At 37.1% G+C, this 10,668-nt stretch overlaps 1 protein-coding gene across 2 annotated transcripts; it reads right to left on the reverse strand.

The window, feature by feature from the left end:
- Positions 1-1,350: 1,350 nt before the first annotated feature.
- On the reverse strand, positions 1,351-7,803 carry LOC149882451 (uncharacterized). 2 transcript variants are annotated; one of them, XM_090067426.1, is made up of 5 exons: positions 7,735-7,803; positions 2,566-5,385; positions 2,267-2,332; positions 1,951-2,007; positions 1,351-1,788 (listed from the first exon to the last, which is right to left on the reverse strand). In XM_090067426.1, the coding sequence occupies exons 2-5, from the start codon at positions 5,354-5,356 to the stop codon at positions 1,469-1,471; spliced, it is 3,234 nt and encodes a 1,077-aa protein (XP_089923552.1). In that variant the 5' UTR covers positions 5,357-5,385; positions 7,735-7,803; the 3' UTR covers positions 1,351-1,468. The 2 variants fall into 2 exon arrangements, with proteins under 2 accessions (XP_089923552.1, XP_089923553.1); XM_090067427.1 differs by having other exon boundaries at positions 2,566-7,767.
- Positions 7,804-10,668: the final 2,865 nt, after the last annotated feature.

The raw sequence follows: 10,668 nt of genomic DNA on the forward strand, positions 1-10,668 counted from the left end.
CGCAAATATAGGTAAGTTAGAGAGTAAAAGTGCATAAAAAGCTTTACTTTGCTGAAGAAGAAGATGAATAGATGCAACTTTTTAAATTCGTGAGCTATCTCTATCGGTGTAAGGTAGTTTTTGAACAATTTTTCAAAGAAAAGTTAGCCTAGTTTTCTTCTTTTAAGTTTAAATTATGTAGCTTGACATCACAAAACACAAAACTCAAAAAGACAAGATAAAATATAAGATAAACGCAAAATAAAATATAGATGAAACTAAAGTTAGGCTGCATACAAAACCAACAACATAAAATTCTACTAGAAAAGTTAGCCTAGTTTCCTTCTTTTAAGTTTAGATTATGTAGCTTGACATCACAAAACACAAAAAGGCAAGATAAAATACAAGGTAAACGTAAAATAAAATAGAAGTCAAACAAAAGTTAGGTTGCATAAATACAAAAACTGCATTGCCAAAAATAGAATTTGTTGTCTAGAAAGACCTTTTAAAGTTTGTTTCTTTCGTCTATTGACTTAGTGAATCGCGATCTGGTTTTTCTTAGGCGCGCTTGTTTCTTAGTTGTTTGTTTTTGTAAAGAAACTTTATTCAGACGTTTTTTTTACGCAACTCCTTTAAAATTATTTTTAACAAAGTATTCTTTTATACGTGTTTACATTGAAATAAAACCCTTTGCGTAAATAGAGATAAATTAGAGAGCAAAAGTACATAAAAAGCCTCGCTACTTTGCAGAAGAAGAATTGAATGGCAAGATTCGTGTGCTTTCTCTTTCGTTTAAGGTACTTTTTGAATATTTTTTCAAAGAAAAGTTAGCGTAGTTTTCCTCTTTTAAGTTTAGCTTACGCAGCTTGACATCACAAAACGCAAAAACCAATAAGGCATGATAAAATACAAGATAAACGTAAAATAAAATAGAAGTGAAACAAAAGTTAGACTGCATAAAAAAAAACAAACAAACAAAAAACATAATATACTTCTATGTATGTTTACATTGAACTAAATAAAATCCTTTGTGTAAATATATGAAAAAATAGAGAGTAAGAGTTCATAAAAAAGCCTCGCTATTTTGCTGAAGAAGAAATGGATGTCTAGATCTTTTAAAATAAGGAACGTTTTGATTTCTTTTTCCGAAAAATGTTTGGAGCAGTTTTCCTTTTTTAAATTTCACTTATGCAGTTTAACATCACAGGAAATATTATTTTGCTTTTTAACAAACTCTTAAAAACATCAGAAGTAATTCTAAATGCAACTCTATTAAAAGTTTTCACAGAATAACAAAACGACTTCTTTTTTTTTTAAAGATAAAAAAAAGTTTGAACTATCTTTAAATAAGAAATGTGAGAACAGTTTAACAGAACTTCTTGTTTATTATGTCTTTAGCGAAACAGATAAAAATATTTGCAAAAGCATAGATAAAACAAACTACACAAAAGGCCCATCTTTATTGCCAAACTGAACAAACTTATCTAAACTACATAAATGGTCTCACGATATTGCCATATTGAACAAACTTTTCTAAACTACCCTCTTTTTGAATTTTTAGCTTCATGTTTTTAATTTTGTCTTTAATATGGCTTTGGTAGGAGTACTTTTGCAAGACATGAATGAGCTTGTCACTGCTATGATTTGCCAAGATGCCAAGGTAATCTTTGTACGAGCAACTTGAGCTTACATCTGTAAACACGTCTTGCAAGATGTATGCCAACACCAAAGCTGCACATCGTGGAAAACTTCTGGTGTTGAACCATTCGTTGTGGCCAGGGCAAGCATTCAGCTTTTCAACTATTTCATCTAAAATTTTACAAACTCAAGTCATAACACAAAGTGATTAAATCAAATATTCATTTGGTTCTGAAGTAAGACAAGATTTATTCTGTTTTTTTTTTTATTTATTTTTTTTTTGTTGACCTTATTGTTTGCACTGATAGCAATAACTGGTTTTTGAAAGATTACCTAAATGGCATTGGCTAACTTCTGCTTTGTTTTCCTTTGTTCTTGGCTGAGTTGATCCTGAAATAAAATAAAACCATGTTCATTTTTCTAATTCATAAAAACCATCAACAGTTTCTAAGTGTTAGAGATGATAACAAGCTGTGCATGATTTCTAACGGTCATGTTTCTAACTTCATCATTAGAAATCGGGTAGACACAACTTTCTAAAAGTGCACTTAGCAATGATGGCTAGTTTTTGTTAACAGTTAACCATCTGAAATTGTGCAAGAAGAGGTTTGTGTTTATATATCTTTGTATAAATTAGGTTTTACATTACCGATGAGTTCTTGAGTGAAAGATGGCATTTCCAACTTGATTTTTTTTCTTCTTGGATCTTTTACTTCTAAAACATAATCAGTTTAAGTATCATTCACTTGTATAAACATTTAAGCAATCACAGAATTAGTCCTGCAACAAATACATACACACTTCTGTGTTGTTTTTTTGGTTTGTTTTGTTTTTTTTACAGCTTTAACAATAAAAATAGGGCAAGGAGTTGATTTGGGCATTTTCATTTTTTGAAAGCTTGTTGAGATTTGCATAAAAATCAAAAATCAAAAATCAAAAAGAATTTACCTCTGGATGTAGAGGCAAGACTTTGGCTAAATAGGCTACCAACAGATTGAACAGCATAAGGTGAGAGCTGCTTTGCAAGAACAGTACCAGCCTGTTGGACTGGAACAGCTGAAACTGGATCAGATGAAAGAAACAAACTGGGTTTGGCCAATGTTTGCTGAAAAGCAACAAGGCTAGGAGTCAGAGGAACAGAAAAGACCTCTTTTGAAGGACAGAAAGCGACTTGCTGAGAAGGAGAAGCAGAAACAGGTTTGGCAACCACTTGCTCACTAAAGTAAACTGGAGAAAGATTTGCATGGTGTTCAATAATATCCGGTTCATCAGGAAATAATGTTAATGCAAGAGGAGAACAAGCTGTGCCAACAGGAACAGCTAGAGTCTGATCTACATCCATACAAACAGTTTGTTCATTAGGAACTAGTTGTGCAAGAGCAGGGGATAGTTCAAGAACTGGACCAGCGATTGTTTGTTCAGATGGAACAGACGAAACAGGAGTTGAGGTAGGTTCACACAAGAAATCTACAGCATGGTCGTTGCTATCCTCTAAAGGAACATTGTTTTCTACAGCTGGAGCAAACGGAACCACTGTGGTACAGCTGAAAGTAGCAGCACATTCTTCAGAGTCAGAACCGGAGTCTAAATCTTCCTCAAAGATGTCCTCAACCTCATGAAAACCGTACTCCTCTGCATTAGTTTGGAGCCAGTCCATCACATCCTTCTCCTTCTTTGGTGGTCTCTCAGACTTTTCAACAGTCAAAGACTCTATGACTCCGAAGGACTGTCCGATGCCCAGGGCAAAGCGCAACTCCTCTGCAGCGTTCCACTGGGACACATAAAAGCTATCCATTGTGTTCCTGCTGTGCTTCATGTAGAGTGTAGCGAACCGCTCGCGATCTTCTTTGCTGTTGTTGGCAAAGTAAGTGGCTATCGAACCGCGAATGCAAGTGGGAGTAAGACGCTTCATGGGAATGTTTACTTGGCTTTTTCTGAAGCAGGACGTCAGGCAAGAGGAGATAGCAGAGGAACCCATCTGGTAAACAGGCACTCTAGTTGCACCGAGTGTCACACATTCGTCTTTGTTGGGTCTCATCGATGGAAAAAGGGGCCTGTAGCAGTCGCTCAACTCCAAAACAGTCTTGGTGTCTGCAGCCATGTAGTGAGAGTCGTTGACAAGAAGGTCTCTGTATCTCAGCAAATAAATATCGATCAACACTTTCAAGTCGTTCGGCACTAGAATGTTTTTGGCTCCGTACTTGTATGCTGTTTTGTAGCGCTCTTGCACAATGCAATATCCACACTCACTCTTCTCAGCAGCCATGTAGTCTCTAATGTTTAAAAGAGCAATGTTAGATTTTCTTAAACTGTTAATTACAGTGACAGAGAGCAGAAGATGGTTTCGTAGAGACACAGCATTGTCTCTAGTCGGTGTAAGAGACGGCTTTCTAATCGATTCCACTAACTCTCTTACGTATGCAGACTTGCCATATTCGGTCAGCAAACTGACATTGATGATGTTGATGCATTTTTTGCTTTTCACAAGGCTCCTCCTCAAAGAACGAAAGGGCCTTAGCACTTTTTGTAACTCCTCCACCTTGCAGCGCAAACGTCGGATGGCCTCATGAGAAAGTCCGAAATAGACATTCCTGGCTTCACTGAAACGAAACAGGAGACAAAGGTAGACGAGGCGGTTGTACAACGTGTGACAAGACATGGCTTTTGTTTGGTCAAGTTCACTCAGCTTGGAATTGAGCTGAATGTTTTTAAAGTGCATGGAAAAGTATCTATCCTCCAAAACGTTGGAATTGGTGAGAGCGTTCGGGTGCAGCGTCAGCGTGCTGTCACAACATGTCAATATTTCAACAACTGCATTTTTGTAGATCTTTGCTTGTGACAAAGTGTTGTTGTTGGCTACCACAAGCCACTTTTCAAAATCTCTGAAGAGCTCATCTGCTGACTGGTAATAAAAGTGAAAAGCATCTTTGTCCAGCTGAAACAAGAGTCTCTTATCTTCTGTTAAGACGGAGGAGTTGGAAACCAAGTGCTTTAAGGAATTAAAATCAGAGTCTAGGACAGATTCGGTGTTCAGCTCTTTGTTTTCTACAGAGGTGCAGTGGTTTGCAGAAGGAGCCTCGGACGAACCAGCAACTGATGAGGGCAAGCTTAAAAGAGGATCAGAGGAAAGAACCGGAGAAGAAAAAGAGGAGGAAGGCCCAGGAGCAGAGGATGCAGAGCCTGATGCAGACGCTTGTTCAGCTACTGGCTTAATACCAAAGAAGGCAGGTCGAATAAATTGAGGGACATAGAGCTTCTCGTTGTCGTATCGCTTTGCCTCTGCAATCTTTTGTTTGATCGTCTTGGAATCGTAGAAATGAGTCTCTTTCAAGTGTATGTCCAGTCGGTCGTAATACTTCCAACATTGCAAACAGGGGTAAGGTTTTGGACAGCCGGACTTGCGTTCGAGACGAGCATGCTGAAACTTCCTGACCATTGCAGAGTAAAAGATGGAAGCTTCATCCAAAGTCCAAGAATGATCTTTTTTAGTCAAGTGTCTTTTAATGCTTGTGGACGAATGTTTGCACAAAGGCATCGGACAGCTAACAGCGTACCTCTTCTTGGTACCATAGAAAGGTACAACCCTGTTTACGGAGCCACACGCTGCAACTAATGCGGCCCTGACTTTGTTTTTGAGCTTTAAGTCTCTCTGTTCTTGTGACTGCCTTCTTTTCTTTTTTTTCGCTTTAGAGTTCGGAGAAGGGGCAACAACAGAGTTGTTTTCTTGTGAAGAAGACATGTTCAGGTGTTTGTTTGCAACGGTTTATGCTAAAAAAAAAGAAAACAGTTAGTGAGAGTGTTTTTCTTCTGCCTGCATCCAATCCTGGAATGTTTACAACTGCAGGGAAGAGCTGTGTTTTTTCGAATCCTCTGCAAAAGAGAAAAAAGAAAGAAAAGAGAGCAACAAGAAGAAACAAAGTTTCCACTAGCAAATGAAAAAGAATGAGAGCAACTAGCATTACATGCATGGTGGCAGCAGTGATTGCTATTATGAGAAGGAGAATGAGAAAAAAAAAAAAAAAAAAGAAACAAATAAATAAAGAGATGGAGTTTGAGAGGATCTCGCAACCATATGACTCAAAGAAAGAAACTGTGTTGAAAAAAGGCAAGAGAGGGCAAATAGAACTTGCTAACAAGGACAAATGACAGACATAACTACAACAGTAACAACTCTCATTGCAAGCATAATAACAACAACAGCATCAGCATCACTGACTCAGAGAGTGTTGACAAAACAAAACAGATTAAAAAAACAAGCAATGTGGCTGAACCGTAACAACAATCATTGCATGTATAACAACAACAACAACAACAACAACAACAACAACAACAACAACAGCAACAGCATCACTGACTCAGAGGGTATTGATAAAAAAAAACAAGCAAAACAAAAACAAACAAAAAAAAAAAAAACAAATAAAAAAACAAAACAAGCAAATTGGGTGAACAGTAACAACTCTCATTGCAAGCATAATAACAACAACAGCATCAGCATCACTGACTCAGAGAGTGTTGACAAAATAAAATAGATAATAAACAAGCAAAGTGGGTGAACAGTAACAGCTCTCACTGCAAGCATAATAACAACAACAGCATCAGCATCACTGACTCAGAGAGTGTTGATAAAATAAAACAGACTATAAACAAACAAAGTGGGTGAACAGTAACAGCTCTCATTGAAAGCATAATAACAACAACAGCATCAGCAACAGCATCACTAACTCAGAGGATATATAAAAAAACAAACAAACAAACAAACAAACAAAAAAAACAAGCAAAGTGGCTGAACAGTAACAGCTATCATTGCAAGTAAAATAACAACAACAGCATCAGCAACATCATCACTGACTCAGAGAGTGGTGATAAAATAAAACAGATTAAAAAACAAGCAAAGTGGCTAAACAGTAACAACTATAACTACAAGTAAAATAACAAAAGCAGCAACAGCATCACTAACTCGCAGGGTGTTGATAAAAAAACAACAACAAACAAATAAAGCAAGCAAAGTGGGTGAACATTAACACTCATTGCAACTATAATAACACCAACAGCAACAGCATCAGTGACTCAAAGGGTGTTGATAAACAAAAACAAAAGCACAAACAAAACAAGCAAAGTGGGTGAACATTAACAACACTTATTGCAAGCATAATAACAACAACACCATCAGCATCACTGACTCAGAGAGTGTTGATAAAATAAAATAATTTATAAACAAGCCAAGTTGGTGAACATTAACAAACACTCATTGCAGCTATAATAAGAATAAGAACAACAGCAACAGCAACACCATCACTGACTCAGAGAGTGTTGATAAAATAAAATAGATTATAAACATGCCAAGTTGGTGAACATTAACAAACACTCATTGCAACTATAACAACGACTACAGCAACAGCATCACTTACTCAGAGAGTGTTGAGAAAAAAAAAAAAAAAAAAAAAACAAACAAAACAGAAAACAAAAATACAAGCCAAGTGGGGGAACATTAACAAACACTCATTGCAACTATAACAACAACAACAGCAACAGCATCACTTACTCAGAGAGTGTTTATAAATAAAACAAAAAACAAAAACAAAAAACAAAAATACAAGCCAAGTGGGTGATTACTAACAGCGCTAACAGCAGCAATAACAGTGTCCTTAGAAACAACAAACAAGTACAACAGCAACAACTGCTTTTACAGAGTATAACAATAACAACAACATGGCTGACACAAGTGTCAATGGCACTAACAACAACACAAGGGTTGGAATAAAAACCTATAGGCAAAAGGAGAGCTGCATTCAGACAAGATCGATTACAAAGAGGCTCTTCTTTTTGGACAGAGGAGAAACTGCTTTTGAGGGACAGAGGGACTTTTGTTGTTGTTGTTGTACAGAAACCAACAAACTTTTATTGAACCGAATATAACCGAACATAACCGAAAGTCTTGTTTGCTTCTGTTTTGTGCCATCAAGAAGGGAAAACAAAACATCACGAAACAAACGAAGCAAACGAAACAAACAAACAAACAAACGAACGAAACAAACAAAAATACAATTAAATAAATAAACAAACAAACGAAACAAACAAACAAACAAAAACAAATAGGAAAAATAGAAAACGCAGTACCGAAACCTCGCCATTTTTATCCTTCCTCGAGCTTTCTTTGGGCGCCAAAGACCGAGAAAGTTGAGCAAACGTGACGTTGAGGGGGGGGGGGGTACTTAAGGCCAGCAGACCGACCAATGGCAAGCTTAGGAGAGACCCACGTGAATGTTACATTTTCTTTCTATGTACGCTGAATCCGCTCAAAGTCTGGAATTTCCAGCATTCACGTGTCATCACTCCAGCCACCAGATTGGCCCACACTTTGCACACTTTCAAGACTAGAACTTCACTTAATCACAAATTGAGCCAAAAAAAAACTAAGTCTCGCATGGCGACAACTTTTCCAAAAGCAAACAAAGGCAAACGAAGGCAAACGAAGAAAAAACAAAAACAAGTAAACAAAAACAAAACCGAAAAGGGAGAGAGAGAGAGAGAGAGTGAGTCGACTCATTTCTTTCGACTGCCTTAAACGAGAAGTCTAAAACGTTTAAAAGTTGAAAACTAAGTTTTTTAAATGAACTGCACCGAAAAAACTTTACGACAGTTTAGCTGGTTAAAAACGCAGAGGAAAATATTTTATAAAATTTAAGCGTTCTAAAGATGTTCATTTTTGTTTTTGTTTTTTTTATTTTGGTTTGTTTCTGGCTTGTTTCTTTTTTTTAAATTCTAGCGATCGAGCATATTTGAACGGTTTCATCAACCTGTTGGCGCACGTGCTCGAGAGCTAGAACTTCGATTGCTTTTGTTGTTGAGAATGGAGAATGTCCGAGCAGGTTTTTTTATCGATTTCATCGCTTGTGGCGAGGCAAAAATCAAAACGCTTTTTGGACGAAAGAAAAGAGATTAAAAGGAAAAAAGAGAAGAAAAAAAAAAACAAAAAAATAGGTTATGTGTCATAAACATTTATTTTCTCACGCGATGACGTCTAGTTTTGTTACAGTAATTAAAATATGGTATCAAGTTTGTAATTTCTATCTTATTTTTAGTTACGGATAATTGCCAATTATGTCACGTTTAGTATACACAACGCTGTTTTCTTAATAGCAATATGATACAAACAAGTTATATAAAAAAAAAGCGTTCGCTCGATCTTCCTTAGTCAGTTGAACAAAAAGAAATTTTCACAACATATGATTGATTTGGTTGTCCTAGCAAGCTGTTTTAGCAAACGGCTAGAGGTTGCAACTGTTGTTCATTGAAAACGAAAAATCTAGCGTCCGCAAGAAATTTTTGAATACATAATGTACACAAAAGTGGCACTAACAAATGGAAATGTAAAAAAACTGTTTACCTTGATGCCAGACTCGCAGAGATGTTGTCGCTCGTTGCTATCGACTGCGAACAGCTTTGTTGTTTTTCGAAGTGCCTCTTTACTCTACTTATAGCCGAAGTTTTGGCTTTGAAAAAAAATACGAACGTCGTTAAGCTCAACGAGCTGCTTTAATTGTTGTTCGTGCGAAAACGAAATGCTTAAAACGGATTAAAGTGTTGGCGTAATTACACTTTTCGACCGCGATGCAGTTTGTCAACTCTAGCGTATTTTTTTGGCTCGTGGAGCAAAAGCCTCATGATAATAGCAAAGGCTTAAAATGTCTTAACATGTCAGCAAAGGCTTAATATGCTTAATAAACTGTGGTTAAGTTTTTGCGGTGCAGTTCATTTACAACTTAATTTGCAACTTGCTGGCACAAGCAAACGTTTATGACTTCTCGTTTAAGACAGTTGAGCGAAATCAGTCGACTCACTCATTCTCCCTTTTCTGTTTTGTTTTTTTGTTTTTGTTTTTGTTTGTTTTTTTTCTTTGTTTGTCTTTTGTTTAAAATGTAAAAAACTCGAAAGGAAAGTTGTTGCTTTGTTTGCTTATTGAAAGTTTTCGCCAGTTGCAAGACTTTGTTTTGTTTTTTTTTACTTATTAAAATATCGAGGAAAATATTTGAGGACATCGCATTCTAATGGTGCCTTTATAACAACATCTAACGATTTAACGTTTAATGTTGTGCTCAAAAAAAAAATTCTTTTTATATCTCTCAATGGTCTCCAACGATAAAACTGCCGACCAATCGCAACGATTAAACAGCCAACCAATGGCAGCTCAGTGGTTTGAGAAGTGAGATCATTCGATTTCCTTTTATTATCTCCAGTTTGAACTAGTGCTTGGCTTGTGGTGCAGAAACTAAAACTTCCCGTTTTTGTATTTTGTTTTGAATTTCTTTGCTTTGAGCTTTTTAATCGATCGATAGCTTTAGGAGAAAAGAAGAAACCCCTCTGACGAAGTCTTGGCTTTTTTAAAAACGCTCAAATTTTGGCAAACAAATCTCATACGAAACGCTACTTTGATGTCAAGCTTTCGTTACTCCCTACTCCCTTCTAGCGGAGGGCGGCAAAAAGGTATTGCATCCTAGAGCTAAAAGGGAGGAGGGAAGCAAGTTTTTTTTCGTTTTGTTTGCTTTTTTATGTTTTTTGTTTTTTTGAGGGGGGAGAGTTAGAGGGTAAGGGGGTTAGGATTAGAGGGGGTTGGGGTTACGGTTTGGAAACCTGGGGACGAGGATATCAAGCAGGAGTTTAGTGTTAAGGTTAAAGGGCCCACGAGGGGCGTCCTTCAATTGTAAAATGCCTTTAGACGCACGTGTCTAGTCGTCTCGTTGCATCGACCTAGAGGAGTTTTCTGATAGATCTTGCGCTTTGGGCTCAGTTAATCGGTCTGTATCCATTGTAAACACGGTGTCTGCCGTTAGAAAATCGTTAACCAGGCGTTTGTGAGCTTTAACAACCATCCCTTTGAGTTTAAAACGAACGTTTCTTTAAAAGCCACTCGAGATGGAGGTACTCACGGAGGTTTGTTACGGTAACAACCCTGTGGTTTGCCATCTTCTTTCTTTCCGCAGCGTCGCAAACGCATCGGCCGGTCTCTTAGGTGACGAAAAAACGTCTGATCTCTCGACTGGAATGCTTAAC

Source organism: Hydra viridissima, unplaced genomic scaffold (genome assembly GCF_058129835.1).
Source record: "Hydra viridissima isolate aposymbiotic clone 2 unplaced genomic scaffold, HvirCarnegie_v1 scaffold_11, whole genome shotgun sequence".
Taxonomy (NCBI): domain Eukaryota; kingdom Metazoa; phylum Cnidaria; class Hydrozoa; order Anthoathecata; family Hydridae; genus Hydra; species Hydra viridissima.